Source organism: Balaenoptera musculus, chromosome 4, assembly GCF_009873245.2.
Source record: "Balaenoptera musculus isolate JJ_BM4_2016_0621 chromosome 4, mBalMus1.pri.v3, whole genome shotgun sequence".
In the NCBI taxonomy this organism is placed as follows: domain Eukaryota; kingdom Metazoa; phylum Chordata; class Mammalia; order Artiodactyla; family Balaenopteridae; genus Balaenoptera; species Balaenoptera musculus.
In genome coordinates, this window is record NC_045788.1 from 78,337,263 (window position 1) to 78,362,481 (window position 25,219).

General features: G+C 35.4%; 1 protein-coding gene across 1 annotated transcript in view; it reads left to right on the forward strand.

The window, feature by feature from the left end:
- The window catches only part of RABL3 (RAB, member of RAS oncogene family like 3), a 41,359-nt gene that overhangs the window by 6,508 nt on the left and 9,632 nt on the right, over positions 1 to 25,219 (forward strand). The window contains exons 3-5 of the mRNA XM_036851673.1: positions 13,622 to 13,751; positions 17,717 to 17,831; positions 20,012 to 20,162. Coding sequence (XP_036707568.1) covers positions 13,622 to 13,751; positions 17,717 to 17,831; positions 20,012 to 20,162 — 396 coding nt within the window. The remainder of the gene's footprint in view (positions 1 to 13,621; positions 13,752 to 17,716; positions 17,832 to 20,011; positions 20,163 to 25,219) is intronic.

A 25,219-nucleotide genomic window follows, 5' to 3' on the forward strand; every position in this document is an offset into this window, starting at 1 on the left:
TAACCTACATCTAGGGGTGGATTAGTTTTTATTCATCCTAGTCAGAAGTTGTACGCCTCGTATATATCTTCATTTTTCAAAATTTTTAGCCATTATCTGTTTGCCTTACCTCGTTCCTTCTATCTTCTTCTTTTGAACTTCTATTGGATTTTTGTCCTCCACATCTTTTAATTGCACTTTCATGCTTTCTTTTGTTTGTTTCTCCGTGGTGCATTCTGGATGATGTACTCATATCTGCCTTCCAGTTAACTAAGAATCTCTTCAACTATGTCTAATCTGTTTTTTAATAAATCCACTCAGTTTTTTATTTCAGTAACTGTAACTTTTAATTTCCAGATGTTCCTTTCGGTTCTTTTTCAAATGTCAAAATTTTTCAAAATATTCTGATCTTTCATTATATATTACTTTTCATTTTAATCATATTCACCATAATATTTTATGGTTTCTTTTGGCTCATTCTATTTTTTTTCTGGGTGGGTGACAGATCTCCTACTTGCTATATATGCAGACTCTACCTCATGGAAATGTACCTCTTGTATGGTTTGTAATTCTTGAAGATGACCACATCTTCAACAGGATTTTTTTTCTCCTCTTTCCTTTTGAAGTCTTGTATGCTGTGTTGTGAGAGTACAGTGCCTTTCATTTCTGTTGCTGCCAGAGCCCTAGAGATTTTAGTGATCCTTGTAATTTCTCAGCTTGGAATTTCCATGCAATCTTGATAATGTAAATTTCCCCCAGCATCTGATTGTGGTTTCCATTTTTTGTGGATCTTTCATCTACTTTCTACAAGGTCCCTGACAGAAAGTTTTTCCTGCTTTCCTGAGCCAGTGGACAGAGTTTTTCCTACTCTCTTTCACTGACTGGGCTGCTCATCAAGGGTCCACATTTCAAGAAGGGAATCTGTTCTTTGTCACTCACCCACGTATACTCTTGCTTTAAAAGCTGGAAAACAGATTCCTATTCTTGGCTGGGCACTAAAACTTTGGGGACCAACCCCTGAAGCTATATCTGAATCTGGGTCAGCTCCCACTTCATACTCTAAGTTTTTCCTTCATTTCTAGCATCTGGGGAATTTCCTTTTTTTTTTTTTTTCTCAAGCGTGTCCTTTTTATTTAAAAAAAATATTTTTATGGCATTTCTATGAGTTTGAAGTCAGAGGGGACCTGTCTATATCATTTCAGCCTACTCTGTTCCCGAATTCTTAGCTATGGAAGAAAAAGAAATTCTAGATAATGAATTCAGTGGCAACTTTATTTAAGTTTGGGAGACCCAATAATAAGCTCTGGACAAAATTTCCCTTTGGGCTTTTCTAGCTCCCTTTCTGTGAGAAAGCGTAACATATTGAAAAGAAACTTAGATTTGAACTCCCACTTCCTGGGTCAGTCCCCTATTGCTTTTGCTTTTTAAAGAGAGACTTAGACTAATCAGTTTAGTTCTCTGAGCCTTAGTATGTCATTTGCAAATTAGAGGTAAATAATACCTGCTTTATCTAGCCTACAGGTTTGTAGGGAGGATCAGAGAAGCTTAAAAGGTGTGAGGTTAAGGTCTAGTGCTTTACAATTTGAAGATGAAATTGAACTTAAATTCATTTTCCTGCCCCGCCCACCTGCCCCTCTTATCTACCCAGAGCCCAGTCTGCTCATGTAATTTACCTTTTGTCTTATTTGGGTTTTTTTCCCCTTTTCTTATTGAATTGGCTAAATCCCCAGTACAGTGTTAAATAGAAGTGGTGCTAACAGGCATCCTTGTCTCATTCCCAATCTCAGGAAATTTTTTTTTTTTTGAAATTTTTAATGTAATACCATTAAATATGGTTTTTGCTATAGGACTTTTTGTAGATATGCTTTATCAGATTAAAGTTACCTTCTCTTTCTGTTTCGATGAGAGTTTGAACCACGAACTGGTATTGGATTTTATCAGGTGCTTTTGCATGATAATCATAATTTCTCTGCTTTATTTTGTAACTATGGTAAATTATTTTGATTGATTTTTAAATGTTAAACCAACTTTGCATTCTTGGAGTAAATCCAACTTGGTCTTGATGTATTCTTTTCATATATTACTAGATTCAATTTACTAATACTTCTTTTTTCAAATATTTGCATCTAAATTCATGAGGAATATTGGCCTATCATTTTCCTTTCTTATAATCTCCTTGTGGGGTTTTAGTATCAGGATTTTGCTAGCCTCGTAAAATGAGTTGGGAAGTTTTACCTCTGTATCTATTCTCCGGAAGAGTTTATGTAAGATTGGTTTTATTTCTTCCTTAGGTATTTGGAAGAATTCACAGTTAAAAACCTCTGGACCTAAGTTTTCTTTGTGGGAGTTTTTAAATAACATTAAAGAAAATATGAAAATGACTATTTCTTCTATATCAATTTTGATAACTTATGTTTTTGATACAATTTGTTTCATGTAAATTGTCAAAAAATTTGTTTTTATATCCTCTATTGTCTTTCAATATCTGTAGGATCTGCAATAGTATTCCTTTTTTCATTTCTGATATGGGTAATTTGTGGCTTTTCTCTTATTTTCTTGGTTAGTCTTACTAGAGGTCTATCTAGGACCAGTTTGGGGCTTTGTTGATTTTATCTATTATGTGTCTGTTTTCTATTTTATTAATTTCTGTTTTTTTCTCTATTATGTCTATACTTTCTTTGGGTTTAATTAGCTGGTTTTTTTTTCCTAACTTCTGGCACTGGGTAGTTGTCTCATTGGTTTTTTTCAGGCTTCCCTTTAGAAAGCTCTAAGGCTCTAAATTTCTGTCTAGGCACAGCTTTAGCTGCATCTCTGAAATTTTGTTCATTAGCATTCAGTTCAAAATACTGTCTAATTTCCATTATGATTTCTTCTTTGACTCATGGGTGGTTTAGAAATGTGCCACTTAATTTCCAAACTTTGAGAATGTTTATTATCTTTTAATTATTGATTTCTAGCTTACTTTCATTGTGCGTAGAACATGTGCTGTATGATTTCATTCTTTGAAATTTGATGAGATTTGCTTAATGCCAGTTTTGGTAAATATTTCATGTGCACTTGAAAAGAATGCATATTTTGTAACTGTTGAGTGCATTGTTCTAAATATATCAATTAGGTCAAGTTTGTTAGTCTTTTTGTTCAGATCTTCTCTATCTCGACTGCTTTTCTTTGTTGCTTGTTTCATCAGTTGCTAAGGAATGAGTATTATAATCTCCAACTATAAGTGTGGATTTGTCTATTTCTCATTTTAATTCTGCCCATTTTTGTTTATATATTTTGAGGTTGTTTTACTAGGTGTGTTCTAATTTAAGATTGTTTAAACTTCCAGAAGGATTTAACATTTTATCATCATGATATATCCTCTCTATATCCAGTAATACATTGTACTTTGAAGTCTATTTTGTCTGGTAATAAAACAGCTAAATCCACTTTTTTTCCCAGTTTTATCGAGATATAATTGGCATATAACTTTGTATTAGTTTAAGGTGTACAATAAAATGATTTGATATATGTATATACTGAGAAATGATTACCACAATAAGTTTAGGTAATATGCATAACCTCACATAGTTACAATTTTTTTTCTTGTCATGAGAATTTTTAAGATTATGTTCATTAATGAATGAATGGATAAAGAAAATGTGTTATATATACAGTGGAATATTATTCAGCCATAAAAAAGAAGGAAATTCTGCCATCTGAAACAACATGGATGGACCTTGAGGGCATTATGCTAAGTGAAATAAGTCAGAGAGAGAAAGACAATTACTGTATTAGCACACTTAGATGTGGAATCTGAAATAACCAAACTCACGGGAACAGAGAAGAAATTGGTGGTTGCCAGAAGTCGGGGTGGAAGGGGGAGAGGGGTAATATGGGTGAACGTGGTCAAAGGTACAAACTTCCAGTTATAAGATAAATAAGTTCTGGGGATATAATGTACAACATGGTGATATAGTTAATAGTATTATATTGTATAAACCAACTTATTTTTAGTTAATGTTTTGTGGTGTATCTTACTTCCATCTCTTAACTTTTATGTTTCCTGTACACTTGTATTTACAGTGTATTTCTTGTAAATAAGATATAGTTAAATTTTGCTTTGATAACCAGTCTGACGTCTTAGTTTTTTAATTTGGTTCTTGGACCTTGCCCCCAGATTTTTTTTTTTAACATCTTTATTGGAGTATAATTGCTTTACAGTGGTATGTTAGTTTCTGCTTTATAACAAAGGCCCCCCAGATATTCTGATTGAGAGTTATACATGAAGCCCAGGAATCTGCATTTTAAGAAGCACCTGAGACGATTCTGGTGCAGGTGAACAGTGTTTTGAGGAACACTGGGTAGGATGTGGAATCAGTTTTCCAAGTGGATATGGAAGTGGTTAATGACAGGACTTAGAGAGGCAAGACTATGAATCAGATGCTGACAGGGAGTAAAACGTATTAACAGTAAGGGAAGAGGGAGGGAAGGGAGAATAGCTAGATGGTCCAAAGCCTCACGCAAGGTATTTCCTATTTTTCAACTCCAGGGTAATTCGAATGTGGAAGAGTGAACAGCATGCATCTGAGAGGGCAGCAGGAGAAGTTTTGTCTTCAGGGTAGAGGCTGGCATCAGTTAATACAATGAGGTTGAGGATAAGAATACAATGGAATTTTATATAATCATGCAATAAGTTTCTAGGAGAGAAGTGGAAAGATTTGGAAGAAGGAAACAATTGGGATTGAATAATGGGTAGAGGAAGCAGAAAGCAGTTTGAGAATCAGAATATGAGAAACCAATTAAGGACCTAAAGTATGTGGTAACTGAGGATAACAGGTCTTGAGTGTAGCTGGTAGCAAAATTTCCAAAAGAAACTTTGTCTTAGCAGCCTCCTGTATATGAAGGTGGAGACTCGGGGTGTATCTGTAAGGAGTGCTTCTACGTATGTCCCAGAGAGCAGATCAGTATGAGTTTAGTTAGTTTCCAAGACCCTGACCAAGTTTTAGAAGTAACAGTAGCGATTTCCTTTGGAAACCCCTGCTTTTGGAGAAAGTGAAATTGAAGTTCCCTTGAGTTAGCTTATGAAAGACTGCCGACTTTTGAACTCCCTCCATAGTTCCAGGGAACAGTGGGGAGGACGTAAAACTGCCCAAAGGGAGACTGGAATAAAGGCTACAGTAGTCGAAGACAAGTGTCATGTAGTAATGTGATGGATTTTACTGGAATGAGTGTGTTACTGACTTCTTTAAAGCCAGACTGGCCTGAATTGCATTACCGTGGAAGAGTTGGGCATGTGGGGCTGAAAGTGATCTTGCTTTTATTACTTTTCATTGAATTGGGCTGGTTGATTTGTCTTCTTTGAGAAAAATGCATTTCTTGAGTGACAACATAAGTAAAAGGCATTTTTAAATGATAATCTTAAGGAAAGTTCTGATAGACATGTAAATTATTTTGACTATTGTTGTAATAAAGTGAACAGTTCTTCCCTCTAGCAAGGATGATTAAATCTGATAAAGCCTTTACCTAAATAACTTGAAAGAACACTTTCTTCTGTAGCAGCTTTTATATTGCAATTACAGCTTCTGTGTTACTGAAACCTGACAGGGGATCTCCAAAATCAGTATAGATCCATAAATACGCACTCTTCAGAACTCTTAAAAACATTTGCCCTGTTTAGCTCATTTCACATCTGTTAAGAGCCAACTAAAAATAGAGATGGTAAAGGTGATAATGTAGTTGTTTAATTTCAAGTACTGGGTGAAGCTAATAAGCTTAAAGTATGTACTCAGTAATTATTAACATTTTGGATTTAGTATGCAGTGCAGAGGTGTTCATAACTGAACTGAAGGGAAAAGGGAGAAAAGTTTTATTTTGTGGTATTCTTCATTCATTGCTGTGTTCTAATTTTGTTGCCCCAAGTCTAATGGGACCAATATAAATGCATGGCTACGCTTAATTATGAAAACAAAACTTACAGAATTTAATCTTTTCACAAATTATAAATAAGGAAATTGATTTGTCATTTCTAGTTCACTTTAATGGGATTTTTAACTCTAATTTACACATTGCACACAATCAATATCTATTGAATTCCTCTTGGGCAGCATAACAATATACAAGTACTGGGGAGAAAAAAGATTTTTTTAAGGGCAGTCTTCTTACCACTAAAAATATGAGGTGGGAACTGGTAGGTGGGACAAGTTCTTTATATAAATGATCTTTAGAATAATGGTAATAATAAATGATGGCTAACATTTTTTAGTGCTTACTTTGGCTAGGCACCTATTTTACATACTAATCCACAAGCCTTAATGCCCATAACCGTTTGAGGTAGGTACTATTAGCTTCCCTATCTGACACATGAAGTAGTTGAGGCACAGAAGTATTAACTGACTTGTCCACGGTCACAATGCTAGTAAGTGATGGAGGTGGAATTCCAACCCAGACAGTCTGGTTCAAAAGCCTGTGCTTTTGATCACTACTCTGTACTACCTTTTGTTCCAGAATGGTATTAAGAAAAAGGTATTCTAATGCTGTTAAATACAGTAATGACTAGACTCATATGGAGATTTAAATTTAATTTAAATGAACTAAAATTAAAAATTTAGTTGCTTAGTTGAACTAACCACATTTCGAGTGCCCAATAGTCACATGTTGCTGGTGGTTACTATATTTGACATTTCCATCATCACAGAAAGTTCTGTGGGATAGCGCTGATATAGAATATAAGTGTTCAAGCGAGAAAGTGAGGTGCTTGTGAAGAATAGAAAATTATACTGAGTGTTAATGATTGAATGGGTAGCCTGGGCAACGGACAAATGTACTATTCCTTAAGAAGGGGGATATATATTACAGGTGAAAGAGAAGGAAATGATAGATTTAGCTCTGGACATGATGAAGGGAGGGATCTGTGAGCTATCCAATGTCAAGAAAGCATTTGACGTGTTGAAGCTCAAGAGAGAATTCTGAGTTGGAATTATCTGTATAGGGATAATCCTGAACCATGAGAGCTGATGAGGTTTTCAGAAAGGAAAATTTAGAAAGAGAAGAGCTGAGGAAGAACCTTGTGGTATATTTAGAGAGTTGATGATGAAAAAGGCGTCAGAGAAAGATTGATCAAAGAGATAGGAGGGATAGCCAAGGTGATGAAATACCGCAAGAGCAAAAAAGAGATGAGAATTTCATGAAGGAGGGATTTATTTTTAATATGAAATAATATAGAGATATAAGGACTAAGAGAAAAAAATTGGATTTGGTGATGATTTATTTTTAATATGAAATAATATAGAGATATAAAGACTAAGAGAAAAAAAATTGGATTTGGTGACGATGAAGGTAGTGCTGACCTTTGAAAATGCAATGGAATGTTAGTGGCAGAAACCAAATGATGTGAGTAGGCAGAGAGGAAATAGAAACAGGTTTAAATCAGTGGTTTAGAGGTTAAATAAAGGAGCAGATGGGTACAGAATAGAAGGGGAAAGTGAAGGGTTTTTTTAATTAATTTTTTTATTTTTATTTTTTTTATAAATTATTTTTATTTATTTTTGGCTGCGTTGGATTGCCACGCGAGGGTTTTATCTAGTTGTGGCGAGTGGGGGCTACTCTACATTGCAGTGTGTGTGCTTCTCGTTGTGGTGGCTTCTGTTGTTGTGGAGAACAGGCTCTAGGCGCGCAGGCTTCAGTAGTTGTGGCACGCGGGCTCAGTAGTTGTGGCTCGTGGGCTGTAGAGTGCAGGCTCAGTAGTTGTGGCGCACGGACTTAGTTGCTCTGTGGCATGTGGGGCATGTGGGATCTTCCCGGACCAGGGATTGAACCCGTGGTCCCTGCACTGGCAGGCGGATTCTTAACCACTGCACCACCAGGGAAGTCCAAGGGTTTTTTTTTTTAAATAGAGGAAATGAACTTGGCTGAAGGCAAAACAAGATTACTGGTAAGGAAGAGGCAATTAGCAGACACCTTTATGATATTATTCATTCATTCATTTGTTCATTCATTATATATATTGCATACCTCCTGGGTATCAGACACCGCAAAGAATTAGAAGTACAGCAATGAATGAGACAAATTCAATTCCTACTCCCCTGGTACACTCTCATTGTTGACTTTTTTCTGTCCTTCTGTCTTTTCTCCCAACTCTCTCCTAAGACCGCCTACCTTCCTGACTCTTTAATAATAGCTCTACAGGCACACATACTAAACCAAACTTACTAGAGAATATCTACAACATCCACTGCTCTTTCCTGATGTGTATCATTTTCTTTACTAAATTTGTTTCTCCTTTTTAAAAATTACAAACAATGAATAAACTCTTCAAATGAGACAAAACCTTTTATACTTAGTCGTGATTTGATTTCCAATAAAAAGTTAAGACGTGAGTAAATGAGAAGTACCAAAGTTACAGTATGGTTCCTTTTCCCATTTGATGATCAGCACGTACTGTTGCTACCTGTTGAGAAAAATCCTTCTTTATATAGCTGTAAAGTCTGTAATGACTTTAAATATTCGTTCCTTGATGACCTGATTTAAATATAAAACACATTTCTTATAGTTTGGCATTACCCCCCATCATGTTGGGCTCTTAGTATAGCACCAACATACCACTTATTGTGTCAAGAGCAATACTTGTTAAAATGTCAAGCTTTCCCTTGGAGATCACTCACCCATATAAAAGATATTATGTCATAGCTATGAGCTACAAGCCACGGTTTAAAGTTCTTAGGATTCATTACATTTGAATTAAGTAACACTTAGCTTAATTCACCAGTTTGGAAAGAAAGAAGGGTACCTTCTCTTCTAATTCTGGAAGGAAACATGAAAAGATTTAATTAAGGAAGGTATTTTGTGGTGAAGAGTACAGATGAGTGGGTGAATCTGGCTTGGAAGTGTGTGTAGCCAGAAGGGAGCTGGCTAATAGACTTGGTACATTGCAAGGCTAAGAGGACATGCTACCTGGAAGTTGTAGTACATAGTGGCTATTCTGGAAGGAGTTACAGTCTGTTTACAGTCTGTAAACATTAGACATTTGAGATAACTTTAGAGAAAAAAATGATGTACTTAAATGGTTGCCCAGCTTAATTATGTATGAGAATCACCTAGAGAGCTTTCTTTAAAATACAGATTCTTGAGCCCCACCCCAGAAGCTTCAAGAGTTGTCCAAGAATCTGTATTTTTTAAAATAAGCCTTCCTATTGGTTCTGATTTAGTTTGTTCTTAGAACTGTACTTGAGAAGCACTGGAATTCAGTAAAATAATAAACTGAGTATAAAAAAACCTTAGAGGATGATATATCCTGAATTTATTCCTTGATTTAACTAAACATATCAAAGCATCTAATATGTGCCAGGTATTATGCTATGTTGTAGGCCTACCAAGATGAATAATATGGTCCATGCTCTTAAGCTCAGAGTCTAATAGAAGAGATATCGGCAGATAAATAAGACAGTGTGGTTAGTGAAATGATAGAACTGTGCAGGATGTTATGGGAGCAAATAAAAAGAGTACCTAACTGGCCCTGATTGGTTTTGGAGCCAGGGAGGGTGGCAGGATCAACAAAGCTTCACTAAAGTGGTTGAGCTTTTTGATACCAGGTAACTGACTCCTTATAATACCTTGTATTGTTCGTTTCAGTTGTTTTGCTTAGAAATCTTGATAATATAAATTATAAATTTCCTTGCTTTCATAAACAGAATTCATGTAGTTTAACCTTTTTATTGATGACTTAACATTTTTACATATTATTAGTTATTTATGCCATATAGCAAAATAGTGATACCTTTTATCACAGTATACAAGATTACTTTGTTATCCACAATGGTCCCCAACTGCTGTGATTTTGCTGTTGTCATTTTTGTGTCCTATCCTCTTTGTTGCCAGTCTGCTAATTGTCTTCTCTTAATGTCAATGTGGCTATCTGTAGAATATCTTATTTACTTAAAGTTTTCCTTGGACAAAAGGATTTGGACCAAAAAAAAATTGTGAATAAGAAAAAGTATGAAGCATTCTGTTAAATATATATTGATATATGCATTTTATGACATTTATTTTAACTATTCAGCTATCTTGCTTTCTGTTATTTCAGAGCCATTTGATATACAGAACATAACTTCTTCGTTTTATAAGCAAAGAAACTGAGACTCAAAGATATCAGGGATAATTAGTAGCAATCAATGAATATAGTCTAGGCCTCCTGATACCAAAAGAGTTCCATTGTATAAAATCAGTAATTCTTAACTAGAGGTTACAGCAAAATCATTTGGAGAATTGTTCAAATTATGCATGCCAAGGACTGGACCCCAAAGTTACTGATTCAGTTAAGTCTGACATGTATATTTCTTTTTTTTTAAGGACTTTTTTTTTCTGCTTTATTGAGATATAATTGACAAATAAGTTGTAAGATATTTAAAGTGTATATTGTGATGATTTACTATATTCTTACACATTGTGAAAGGATTCCTCCCATCCAGTTAATTAGCACATCCATCACCTCACATGTTTATTTATTATTTATTTGGTGAGAACATTTAAGTTCTACTCTCTTAGCATGTTTCAGTTATACAATAGAGTGTTATCAACTGCAGTCACCATATTATACATTAGGTCCTCAGACCTTATTCATTTTAGAGCTGAAAATTTGTACCTTTATACCAATTTCTCCCTATTTCCCCCACCCCTGCAACCCCTGGCAACCACTTTTCTATTTTCTGTTTCTATGAGTTTAACTTTTTATTTTGATTCTACATATAGGTGATAGCATGCAGTTGTTTTTTTTTTTTTTTCTCTGAGTGGCTTGTTTCACTTAGCATAATTCCCTCAAGATCCAATCACGTTGTCGCAAATGGCAGGATTTCCTTTCCCCCCCCCCCCAACCCCATGGCTGAATAATGGGATAATATTCCATTCTCATGGCTGTATATCACATCTTCTCTATTCCTTCATCCATTGACAGACACTTGAATTGTTTTCATATCTTGGCTGTTGTGCACAGAACATGGGAGTGCAGATATCTCTTCAGTATCCTGTTTTCATTTCCTTTGGATATATACCCAGGAGTGGGATTGCTGGATCGTATGGTAGTTCTATTTTTAACTTTTTGAGGAACCTTCATTCTGTTTCCATGGTGGCTGAACCAATTTACATTCCCACCAATAGTGTACAAGGGTTCCCTTTTCTCCACATGCTTACCAACACTTGTTATCTCTTGTCTTTTTGATAACAGCCATATTAAGAGGTGTGAGGTGCTATCTCACACTTTTGATATGCATTTCCCTTCTGATTAGTGATATTGAGCACCGTTTCAGGTATTTGTTGACCATTTGTCTTCTTTGAAAAAATGTCTATTCAGTTCCTCTGCTCATTTTTTAAATTGGGTTTTTTGCTATTGAATTGTATTATTTCTTTATATATTTTGGATATTAACCCTTTATCAGATGTATGATTTGCAAATATTTTATCCCATTCCATAGGATGCCTTTTCACGTTGTTGCTGGTTTCCTTTGCTGTGTAGAAGCTGTTTTATTTGATGTAGTCCCACTTGTTTACTTTTTGCTTTTGTTGGCATGTATATTTCTAAAAAAAAAACTTGAAAGATTCTGATGTACACCCCTGAACCACCGTATTATAATCTGGCTCTTGTCTATATTCTAATAGATAAGGTTGCCATATATCAGATTTCGTTTCTGAAATATAAGCAGTATATTCTTATAGAGTCTAGACCATGAGAAAGAGAGAGATTTTGGAGTTTACTCTGAGTAAGAAAGTCATTGGAGAGTTTTGAATTGAAGGGGGATATGATCTAACTTTCATTTTAAAATGATCACTCTAGCTACTATATGGAGAACAAATGGAGGGTGGTGGGAAAGTGAGTCGGTGAGGCTCTAGTGGGGAAATCAGTTAGGGGATGATTACATTAATTCAGGCAAAGAGATAGAGGCTTTGAGGGTGGTAATAGTTGAGGTGGTGAGAAATGAACGGGTTTTGGATTTTTTTTTAAGGCAAAAGCAACAGAATTTGCTGACAAATCAGATATGCAGTATGAGGGGAGTTAAGTTTTAAGTTAAGAGTTAAGTTAACGCTTAAGTTTTTGGCCCTTCAACTAACTAGAAGGCTAGAATTGCCTTTTACTGAATCAGAGAAAACTGGGAGAAGAATGGGTTTGGGAGGAAGATTGGGATATTATTTTTAAATATGTTAAATTTGAGGTGCCTGTTAGACATCCAAATTGTAGTTAGGTGATATGGTAGTCTGAGGTTCAAGGGACTGGTCCAGGATGGATATAAATTTGGAATTCATCAACGTATTTATGACATTTTAAATCATAAGAGTAGATGAAATTGTCAAAAGAGCAAGTGTTGCTAGATATCCCAGAACTAAACCTTGGAACACTCTAACAATTAAGAGGGTAGAGAGATGAGGACAACCCAAATGGAGACTAAAAAGGCTTAGCCAGTGAGGTGGGAAGAAAAGCAGAACAGTATGATATCCTGTAAGTTAAGTGAAGATAGTATTGAAAGAGGAGTGATTAGTTTTATCAGATGGTAAAGTAAGATGGAAACTGTTCATTGATCGTTGGATTTAGCAGTGTGGAAGCCATTAATGACCTTGATAAGGAATATTTCAGTGGGGTGACTGGGACAAAAGGTGTGACAGGAATGAGTTCAAAAGAGAATGTAAGGAAAAGAATTAGAGACAGTTGAGAAGAGACAACACTTTGGAGGGATTTTGCTGTAAAAAGGAATAGAGAAGTGGTATGGCAGCTAGGGGAAGACATGAGGTCAAGAGAAGGTTATTTTAAGATGGGAAAAATTATGGCATGGTTGTTCGCTGGTGGGAATTATCCAACAGAGAGGGAAAATTTGATGATGAAAGGGAGAATTGATAGAGCTACCTCTTTGATAAGAAAGTAGGGATGGGATTTTATGCATAAGAAGGGGATTTGACCTTAGGGACACAGACAGTTTATCTATAATAGCTGCAAGGAAAGCAGATTATATGGGTACAGATGCAGGCAGTGGATAGATAAGGGAAGAGCAGGTTGTAGAGTTCTCTTCTGATTGCTTCTGTCTCTGGAAGCAAGATTATTAGCTGTGCTTGAGGACAAGGAAGAGAGATTGGAAGTTTGAAAAAGAGGAGTAAGTGTGAAATAGTTACCTAGGGGAGGAAAAGAGGAAATAGACTATGGAACTGATTGAAGGAGAGCTCCAAAGGTAGACTTGAATTTAAAATGAATCCAGTTAGCTTGAATGTATATTTTTCTGAACATTACACTCGCTAGCTGGGTTGCAGACATGGAATACAGGAAAAGGTGGATATAATCAGGGCTGGAGTTTTGTCTAATGAATACTATGTGAGGGAGGGGTAAAAGAGAGATTAAAATGATGAATAGCAGAATTTATGCTTAGTTAGGAAGGAAGTGAAGGTTTGGAAGTGGAAGGGGGTACTTTGGAAGGTGTTAGGATCCATGAACTATAGGGACCTTTGGGGTCAAAGATTATTATTAGAGTTGGAGTGTTAGAGAGAGGAAGCTGCAAAGATAGGAGGTGGTGATTAGAGAGTCAGAGGGTAAGCTGCTGATATGGAATATTCAGTGCTTTAAACTGGAATAAGGGTGTTTATGAGTTTTCTTAGTGGCTATAATAATTATTTTGATGGATTGATTTGTTAGGTTCATGACTACAAAGAAGGAACCCCAGAAGAGAAGACCTACTATATAGAATTTTGGGATGTTGGAGGCTCTGTGGGCAGTGCCAGCAGTGTGAAAAGCACAAGAGCAGTATTCTACAACTCTGTAAATGGTAAAACATTTTTTATTTTTACCATATATTAATGGTCTCAGATCGTCTGATGGAGGAATGCTGGACTCAATTTAAGGAAGATCCAAGATACTCCCAACTCTTAATTTAAATCTGCATATCACATTCCAATTCGTGTTTTTAAGATTCTAACTGTATATTTCAAAACATTAGATATTTGCTTTGTCTAAGTGTTTCTATTTATATTATTGTCATAAACTAAATATTGAGAGATAGTTTGGGTGCTCGACATAAAACATGGAACCTTCCAAAACACTGTCCTCTGGGAGTGCTGTTTCTTCAGTCAACTGAGTATATACCATTAGGAGTCCCACGGTCTAAGCCAGATGTCACAGAGATACTGAGATTTTTTTTCATCTGCTCCTTAGAGAGAGTCCTGTGTAATTATAAAAGCTGCCTAAGCATGTTTTTAGGGGTGCAGAAATTTCATACAGTTATAGATATACAAACACCTGGAGCAGACTTCCAGGTAGAGGTGTTTAATAGGACATAATTGCAGTTCATAGAGTGCCTACTCTGTGTCCAGGAACTAAACTACTGACACCTGTGATTTACCTATAGAATTTTTTATCTTCTCTTTTCTTTAATTCATTTTTTACCTTTTTTTTTTTACTGTGAAATATAATTTCAACTTCTCTTTGATTGATGTACCAAAAGATTTGGTATCTTACCCCTTCCTTTCTGGTAGATGCTTAGCTATTAATTGGCCTTCATTTATACTATGCTTAGATCTCATTCTATATTAAGTAAGCATTGTAATTATTCAGTACCATCTTCATTACTTATATTCCTCTTTCAATGTCTTATCCCATATCATAAGATGTTGTAGATACTTCAAAAAGTAGAGAAGGCTCTTGCCATTGGATACGTACTGTAGAATACAGGATGAGTCATGTTAGTTCAGACGTATGTCGCATTTAGCTTGGAATTCTATCTGAAAGTGTCACAATCTAATTGAAGAAACAAAATATTCATAAATGAAACAAAACACAATTTAAGATGGTGACATTAATATATGACATTATAATGATACATGATAAAGTACATGATAATGGCATATATTAATAGAATGTATATAAATGAGAAAACAGTAAGATAAGACTGGTATTGTATTAAGTGACTTGCTAAAGAGCAGGAGAGAAAGAAATGAAGCCTGGTTTAGATCTCGGATCAAGTGATAAACTTGGATTATATCGGTCAAATGACTTGTCAAAGTTGATATCAATCCGATTTGGCAAAGAAAAATTTGGATAAATAACACTTTTCCTGTTTAGATCTTTTTGAGAGTTAGGATAAAAATTATAAATAAATAATAAAGTTAAAGACCATTCAAATCCTAGAAACTTTATGGAATTCTGAGTTGTAAGCTTAGTAAGTACTGAAGAAATCCATCTAAATCTGTATTTATTTGGTTATCTTTTCTATACCTACTCTCCATTAGTGATTTGTGTCTTCCTTAAATATTATTGAAGTAATTTCATATATCCTATGTTAGTTTTACAGGTAAGACTGAGAGATATTCCTGTTTCTTAAAAAAAAATCCCTATTAAGAACAATCTTAATAGGGACTCACAGACATAGAAAACAAAATTATGGTTACCAAAGGGGAAAGGGAGGGAGGGATAAATTAGGAGTTTGGGATTAGCAGATACATACTACTATATATAAGATAGATAAACAATAATGTCCTACTGTATAGCACAGGGAACTATATTCAATATCTTGTAATAACCTATAATGGAAAAGAATCTGAAAAAAAATATATATATATATATCTGAATCACTTTGCTGTACACCTGAAACTAACACAATATTGTAAATCAACTATACTTCAATGAAAAAGAAAGAAAAATCAGTTTCTGTGTTCTTCGAGCCTACCTCTGGAACATTTCTCTTGGTAGAAGCATTCAAGGTTCTTTACTCCATCTACCATCCTTAGTTTTCTAAGAAACAGAGCATATAAGGATCACTCCATTCAAATACAGTCTATTCTTAGCAATAACTCTCTTCCCTCAATGCCCTACCTCTTCCCACTGTGATGAATGAGGCTGGTAATCCCCAAAGGAAACCTGTAAAGTGTCTCCACCTCTCTGTTTTTAAAGATTTAGAACATATTCTGATCAGCTATCACCCTGACTTCTTTCCTTTGGGCCTCACTGTGTCCCGTCCCTTCTAGCTCATAATCTACAAAGCAGGAACTCTCAGCACAAATGAAAGAAGGAAGATAAGGAAAAAGGTGCTCAATGCCCTTAAAAGGTCATAAGCCTTAAATAGAGATCCTCAAAAAATAAACTCCTCCCTGTCCATCTAATAGCTCATTTAGGCCTTTGTAATCTTTTCACTCTCCCAACCAAACCCACCCATAGTTTTGTGGTATTTATACCTAGGAAATAAGGAGAGGAGAAAATATCTTCCACTCCTTTGCCCTGAAGTGACTTTATTCTGCCTTCCTCCAGTCTTTTACTGTCAGATTACTTGATTTCAAATTCTGGCTACCCCACTTACCACGTGACCTAGGGTAAGTTACTCAACCTCTCTGAGCCTCAGTTTCCACATGTGTAAAATGAAGATAATAATTCTTACCTCATAGGACTGTTCTGAAAATCAAATTAGATGCCACACGTAAAGCACAATATTTACCACATAAATAATGAATAAATGTTAGCTATATTCTTTAATAGTAGCTTTTTATTCCTTTTTTAAAATCTATCCTTGTTCATGTTTCCTTAATGCCTAATAGAGCCCCTCATTGAGGAAGGTAGAGTGAATGCAGTTGGACACAGGGGCAAGTGTCAGATCTCTATTTTTTCCAGATCCCAGGAGAGATACAGATTTATCTGAGCTAACTGGAACTAGTCAACTATAATTTGCACAAGCACCTTAGCTGCACAATGTCTGTAAAAACTAGAGGAGCCAAATAATTCTAACTCTTATGCCCTTCTTTTTCAAATTTACATATCTTACATCTTGAAGATGGAAGAATCATCAGTTTCACATTCTCTCTTCACAGTAGAATCTGGGTAATACAGGCAAGGGTTGGGGGTTTAAAAACCTATCGTCTCTTGATCACAAGATGGTACCCTAAATTTCAGTAGGCATTAAAGCTTTTCCTTTTTTGTCTATATCATATTGTAATAACCTGCTTTACCTTTCTGTCTAGGATCTTAACTGATTCTGTTTAATTGTATTTCTAAACCTTATTACATTTTGCGATTTTTCAATCTCTTAAAAGTCCATCTGTTTTCTACTATTCATACTTCTTGACTATCTTTTCCTACCTCCTTCTAGTGGCATATTTCTTTTGCTTTATTAACTAGATCTCTTACAGGTAGAGCAAGCTTACATAGCTAGCCATTAATCCGAAGAACTAAACGATTAGACTTTTGAGTTGATTAGGTTCAGGTGATCTACAAGAAAACATCTTGTCAGCTAAAGAATAGGAATTGTATCAAATTAAATCAATACCATTTTAATAAATTTTTATTATTAAATATTTTAATGAGTGTAAGTAATATGTGTATATATGATGTCTATGACAGATGCATAATGTGGAAAAAAATACCTTTTTGAATGAATATAATTTCCTATATACTTGAAGTAGTTTTGATTCTTTTTATTGATGAAGTAGTTCTGTAATTAGGACCAGGCAGAGTAGGCACTTATTAAGTGTTGAATGAAGAAAAAAAGAAAAGACATTCTAAAGTTTAATGACATTCTGTCAGCCCTTGTAGAATTTTTTAAAAGTTATATAACTGACAAAGAAAAGCTTTTAGTTAATTATTTTTAAATAATTATTTGCAAGAACTTACAGAGGAAATTTTAAAAGAATTGTGCCTGAGTTTGTTAGTTGTACCAAAATGCATTCAGTAAGCAACCTAATGTTTTGCCAATTGTGAAATGAAGAGGAGTTGTTACAATATTGACATTATTTTCTTTGATTATTTTAGGTATTATTTTAGTCCATGACTTAACAAATAAGAAGTCATCCCAAAACTTGTATCGTTGGTCATTGGAAGCTCTCAACAGGGATTTGGTGCCAACTGGAGTCTTGGTAACAAATGGGTAAGACCAGATTACTTCACAGTTGGTTTGAAATGCTATAGCAATCCCAGGAATGTACCCTCCAAAATAACATTTTGTAAAATGTTTGGTTTGCATATATTTTCTCCCAGTCTGTAGATTGTCTTTTCATTCTCTTAACAGTATCTTTCACAAAGCAATAGTTTTTCATTTTGATGAAGTCTGATTTCTCTTTTATGTATTATGTTTTTAGAATCATGTGTAACAACTCTTTGCCTAATCCCAGATCATGCAGGTTTTCTCCTGTGTTTCTTCTAGAAGGTTTACAGGTTTTCGTTTACTTTTAGATCTATGATCTGTTTTGAGTTAGTTACAATGTGTGAGGGTTTGGTTGAGGTTGATTTTTGTATATGAATGTCCAATTGTTCCAACATCATTTGTTTCTCTGAATCCTAATCTTCATAATGGTCGTTAAATATAGTGGCCTGATAGATGCAAGGTTTTTTGTTTTTGCCTAAGTGGTACCGAGCATATAATACAATACCTGGTTATCTGTCTCTTTGTGATGTTAAGGTGTTATCAGACTTATCCATTCATGATAAAATTCACCATTTGTTTTTTACCTAATGATTTAAAAAGAGAAAAAGGATTTTGAGATCAAATTTCAAATTGGATGTAAGATTTAATGAAAGAAAGTGAGAAAAAGGAAAGCTAAAAAGAGAAATAAGAGAACAGATTGTAAATATACATATATTATGTGCAACATATATGTTATGTTACATATATACAATAAATATATATGTTAATGTGCAAGAGATTATGAAAGACTGCAAGTGACAAATATGTGTATCAAAGATGATGTTTGATAAAATATATACAAAAAGTTGTATGTAAGCCAGAGTTAGAGTATAGGGGGGAAAAAAGTCCTAAAGGAGGGCACTTTCAAAACTTTATTCTCTAATAAAGCAAATTTCAGTTTTGGACCATGTCTCCTAAGTCAACATTGATGTTAGCAAGAAGAATCAAAGGCCTTGAACTCAAACTATTGTTGGCTTTGATGCAGTAATTAGAATGATAGTATTTTTATGAAATGGGAGGTAACAATTCAAAACAATTTTGTTCCAAGGCTGAACAGTAACTGAGGCTCTGTAAGGTTATTGTGAAGGGCAAAAAATTTGGTAAGTTCTCGTGCGTGGGCGCACACACGATCACAATTTAGATTATTCAAAGAGAAAGAAGAGTGATGTCAAAGGAAGGAAAAAAATTATACTCACCTGGTTTGTATTGATTGGGTTATGCAATATTGATTTCCTGTCATAAGGTGTTGCAACCAGATTTTGCTGACTGTTATAAACTGAGCTTATAATATGTCAGAAATCCAAATCTGTTTCATTTCTCATACGTGGGTAGAATTTATATTAAATGAACAACATTGAGCTCTATGTTCCTCTCATTAATAGAAAGACAGTGACCCAAGGCCACTAACCCTAAGTGATTCTTACTACCTGTTCTGTGTCTCCCACAGCTCTCATGTCAGGACAAACAACTATTTGGTACTTAATTCTTTCCTTTTACTATTCATTTTGCATTTCAGCTGTTTCTTTCCCTTTCCATTTGTTGAATCCATCTTTCCCCAGGCTGTAGCATCACCTATGGTTGATTTATTCTGGCCTTCAACATTCCTATTTCTGATTTTCCTAAAATGATCTATTTTTCTTTACTATTCATAGACAGAAATGAGTATGGTAGTTGTAAAGCTTATGCATACCCCAGAAGGTACCCAGAAGCGTGACATCTTCCCCTCTGGCAAAAGGCATGACTGCCATGCTAGGGTACTGGGTTTTCTCTCCACTGAGGTTTGAATCCACTCTCTGCATCTACCCAGAAAAATTCCTGAGCTGTTAGCCTTAGAAGACAGAGCTTTGGGAGAAGTCAAGTCAACCTACTTTCATATACCTGGTGGGCACTCAGTTTATTCAAGTAGTCTATAAAGACCGATGGGACAAATTTTGAGTAGTTGAATTAATAGTTGGAACCTGAAAGATGGCGAGGACTGATTGAAAAAATGAACAAGTAGGTGGGAGAAAAGTAGGTTTATAGGTAATGGGTGAGCAAGAGTCACTGAAGTATCTGTAAAATAGTGCGAGTAGTTGCATTTAAATATTACACATCTACATCAGAAAGGTAAGTTCTATTCACCTCTTCATTATTATTTATCACAGGGATTATGACCGGGAACAGTTTGCTGATAACCAAATCCCACTGTTGGTAATAGGGACTAAACTGGATCAGATTCATGAAACCAAGCGCCATGAAGTTTTAACTAGGACTGCTTTCCTGGCTGAGGATTTCAATGCAGAAGAGATTAATTTGGTGTGTATTTTTTACTAATGCATGTTTGTATTATTATCAGGTAAAGGCAAAACCAAAGACTTCGAAAGTTCTGTATTCTCACAGAAGAAGCTTTATATTTGAAATCAGGCATTTGGGTTCTAGTCCAAAAAGTAATGAAGATTGGAGCCAACATAGATTATGAGATGGGCAAAGCCTCCTTATATGCTGACCTGTTGGAATGTTCAAACTTTGTTTTATTCTTGCTTTAGAAAAAAAGCCTGTTAGCTTCTTAAACTACAGAATTTACCTTAAAGGGTAAACAAATATATAAATGAGAAAATTACAAACTGTAAACTAGGAGTGCTTCATAAGCATTAGTTTATATAAACTAATGTATAGTTAATAATGTATAAGCATTAGTTTATACAACGGATTGAGTCCCTTCCTGAGATATTTAGCTCAATTAGAACTGGACATTAAGAAGGCTAGAAAAGTTCTCATATAAGCTAGTTAGTGTTGCCTAGAGAATGATCCTGGCCAGCAGCTTCAGTCATGGTTTATATGTCATTGTTTGCAAGTAGGATTTCTGCAAGTATCAGTGCACTGGCATTCCAGACGTGGTGGTGGTAGTTTAATACCACTAATAGCTAACATTTATTAAGCACTTATTAGTACCAAGCACTGTTCTAGTGCTTTATGTACATTATCTCACATGCATCATCTTCACATCAATCCTATAAGGTAGGTACTATAAGTACCTCCATTTTAAAAACAAAGACTAGAAGCAAAGAGGGGTAATTAGGCCAAGGTTACAGAGGTCAAACCAGGCACTGTGACTCCAGAGCCCATGCTCTACAATTAAGCCTGTTTTCCACTTAATTACCCTTCAGCTAACATTTAGAATCTCGGAGCTGAAAGAATTGTTAGAAATCATCTAGATCACCAATTACTCAAACCTGACTATGTATTCAATATTATAGTATTTGTGAAAATTTTTGAATAAGTGCCCCACAGCTGGAGCTTTTTATTCATAGGTTTGAAAGAAGGACTCAGTAATTTTAACTAATGACTTAGCTGATTCTGATGCCCTTTCTCTGTGAATCAACATTGGTGAACACGGCTTGGTTCAACTCCACCTGTACCCCCATAACTGAGTCAGCTTCTGCCTGCCATTCCATTGTTTTTTACATTCTGCTTTGCAGTGGAGGTGCTTTATTTTTCTCAGCTGCCACCATAGAATATTCAGCATAAATGCCCAGGTAGTCAACACTGGACCATCATATTCCAGAGAATTCCTGTTACATAGAATATATAATATCCTTGTTGAAGAAGTACTGAGGTTACTTTGAACATTGTTTCCAAAGGGAAATTTACCATTGAATAGGCTTAATTTGTTCCAGCAATTACTTTTTTTTTAATAATAAAAGTAGCTGGCATTTATTAAGTGCTTACACATGCTAGACACATACTATTTTACTTTTAATGTATTTTAGAATGCATCTGTTTCCAGTGCCTGTGGGTTTCTGTGACAATCATCTAGATATGTGCTTTTCCTATTTTACTTCCAAAGTCAGGGCGATCTTTAATTGTTAACAAGATGTAAAGGTACTCAAGTGGCAAACATGGTCTTCACAGAATTCACATACAACATACTTATGGCCTTTTATCAGTGTATACCTTCAAGAACACAGCAGAAACAAGAGGGTCTTGAGGATGCAGGGAAGAAAAAATGAGGAGGAGAATTAGATAAGAGTTTCAAAAAGAGGTAACAGGAGAGGGCAGACAGCAGAAGCAAGAAAAACTACAGTCCTGCAGCCTGTGGACCAAAAACCACAGTTACAGAAAGATAGACAAGATGAAAAGGCAGAGGGCTATATACCAGATGAAGGAACAAGAAAAAACCCCAGAAAAACAACTAAATGAAGTGGAGATAGGCAACCTTCCAGAAAAAGAATTCAGAATAATGATACTGAAGATGATCCAGGACCTCGGAATAAGAATGGAGGCAAAGATTGAGAAGATGCAAGAAATGATTAACAAAGACCTAGAAGAATTAAAGAACAAACAAACAGAGATGACCAATACAATAACTGAAATGAAAACTACACTAGAAGGAATCAATAGCAGAATAACTGAGGCAGAAGAACGGATAAGTGACCTGGAAGACAGAATGGTGGAATTCACTGCTGCAGAACAGACTAAAGAAAAAAGAGTGAAAAGAAATGAAGACAGCCTAAGAGACCTCTGGGACAACATTAAACGCAACAACATTCGCATTATAGGGGTCCCAGAAGGAGAAGAGAGAGAGAAAGGACCAGAGAAAATATTTGAAGAGATTATAGTCGAAAACTTCCCTAACATGGGAAAGGAAATAGCCACCCAAGTCCAGGAAGCGCAGAGAGTCCCATACAGGATAAACCCAAGGAGAAACACGCCGAGACACATAGTAATCAAAGTGGCAAAAATTAAAGACAAAGAAAAATTATTGAAAGCAGCAAGGGAAAAACGACAAATAACATACAAGGGAACTCCCATAAGGTTAACAGCTTATTTCTCAGCAGAAACTCTACAAGCCAGAAGGGAGTGGCATGATATACTTAAAGTGATGAAAGGGAAGAACCTACAACCAAGATTACTCTACCCCGCAAGGATCTCATTTAGATTTGATGGAGAAATCAAAAGCTTTAGAGACAAGCAAAAGCTAAGAGAATTCAGCACCACCAAACCAGCTCTACAACAAATGCTAAAGGAACTTCTCTAAGTGGGAAACACAACAGAAGAAAAGGACCTACAAAAACAAACCCAAAACAATTAAGAAAATGGTCATAGGAACATACATATCGATAATTACCTTAAACGTGAATGGATTAAATGCCCCGACCAAAAGACACAGGCTTGCTGAATGGATACAAAAACAAGACCCATATATATGCTGTCTACAAGAGACCCACTTCAGACCTAGGGACACATACAGACTGAAAGCGAGGGGATGGAAAAAGATATTCCATGCAAATGGAAATCAAAAGAAAGCTGGAGTAGCTATACTCATATCAGATAAAAGAGACTTTAAAATAAAGAATGTTACAAGAGACAAGAAAGGACACTACATAATGATCAAGGGATCAATCCAAGAAGAAGATATAACAACTATAAATATATATGCACCCAACATAGGAGCACCTCAATACATAAGGCAACTGCTAACAGCTATAAAAGAGGAATTGACAGTAACACAATCATAGTGGGGGACTTTAACACCTCACTTACACCAATGGACAGATCATCCAAAATGAAAATAAATAAGGAAACAGAAGCTTTAAATGACACAATATATCAGATAGATTTAATTGATATTTATAGGACATTCCATCCAAAAACAGCAGATTACACGTTCTTCTCAAGTGCACATGGAACATTCTCCAGGATAGATCACATCTTGGGTCACAAATCAAGCCTCAGTAAATTTAAGAAAATTGAAATCATATCAAGCATCTTTTCTGACCACAACGCTATGAGATTAGAAATGAATTACGGGAAAAAAACGTAAAAAAGACAAACACATGGAGGCTAAACAATACGTTACTAAATAACCAGGAGATCACTGAAGAAATCAAAGAGGAAATCAAAAAATACCTAGAGACAAATGACAATGAAAACACAACAACCCAAAACCTATGGGATGCAGCAAAAGCAGTTCTAAGAGGGAAGTTTATAGCTATACAAGCCTACCTAAAGAAACAAGAAAAATCTCAAGTAAACAATCTAACCTTACACCTAAAGAAACTAGAGAAAGAAGAACAAACAAAACCCAAAGTTAGGAGAAGGAAAGAAATCATAAAGATCAGAGCAGAAATAAATGAAATAGAAACAAAGAAAACAATAGCAAAGATCAATAAAACTAAAAGCTGGTTCTTTGAGAAGATAAACAAAATTGATAAGCCATTAGCCAGACTCATCAAGAAAAAGAGAGAGAGGACTCAAATCAATAAAATCAGAAATGAAAAAGGAGAAGTTACAACAGACACTGCAGAAATACAAAGCATCCTAAGAGACTACTACAAGCAACTCTATGCCAATAAAATGGACAACCTGGAAGAAATGGACAAATTCTTAGAAAGGTATAACCTTCCAAGACTGAACCAGGAAGAAACAGAAACTATGAACACACCAATCACAAGTAATGAAATTGAAACTGTGATTAAAAATCTTCCAACAAACAAAAGTCCAGGACCAGATGGCTTCACAGGTGAATTCTATCAAACATTTAGAGAAGAGCTAACACCTATCCTTCTCAAACTCTTCCAAAAATTTGCAGAGGAAGGAGCACTCCCAAACTCATTCTATGAGGCCACCATCACCCTGATACCAAAACCAGACAAAGACACTACAAAAAAAGAAAATTACAGACCAATATCACTGATGAATATAGATGCAAAAATCCTCAAAATACTAACAAACAGAATCCAACAACACATTAAAAGGATCATACACCACGATCAAGTGGGATTTATCCCAGGGATGCAAGGATTCTTCAATATACGCAAATCAATCAATGTGATACACCATATTAACAAATTGAAGAATAAAAACCATATGATCATCTCAATAGATGCAGAAAAAGCTTTTGACAAAATTCAACACCCATTTATGATAAAAACTCTCCAGAAAGTGGGCATAGAGGGAACCTACCTCAACATAATAAAGGCCACATATGACAAACCCACAGCAAACATCATTCTCAATGGTGAAAAACTGAAAGCATTTCCTCTAAGATCAGGAACGAGACAAGGATGTCCACTCTCACCACTATTATTCAACATAGTTCTGGAAGTCCTAGCCACGGCAATCAGAGAAGAAAGAGAAATAAAAGGAATACAAATTGGAAAAGAAGAAGTAAAACTGTCACTGTTTGCGGATGACATTATACTATACATAGAGAATCCTAAAACTGCCACCAGAAAACTGCTAGAGCTAATTAATGAATATGGTAAAGTTGCAGGATACAAAATTAATGCACAGAAATCTCTTGCATTCCTATACACTAATGATGAAAAATCTGAAAGAGAAATTATGGAAACACTCCCATTTACCACTGC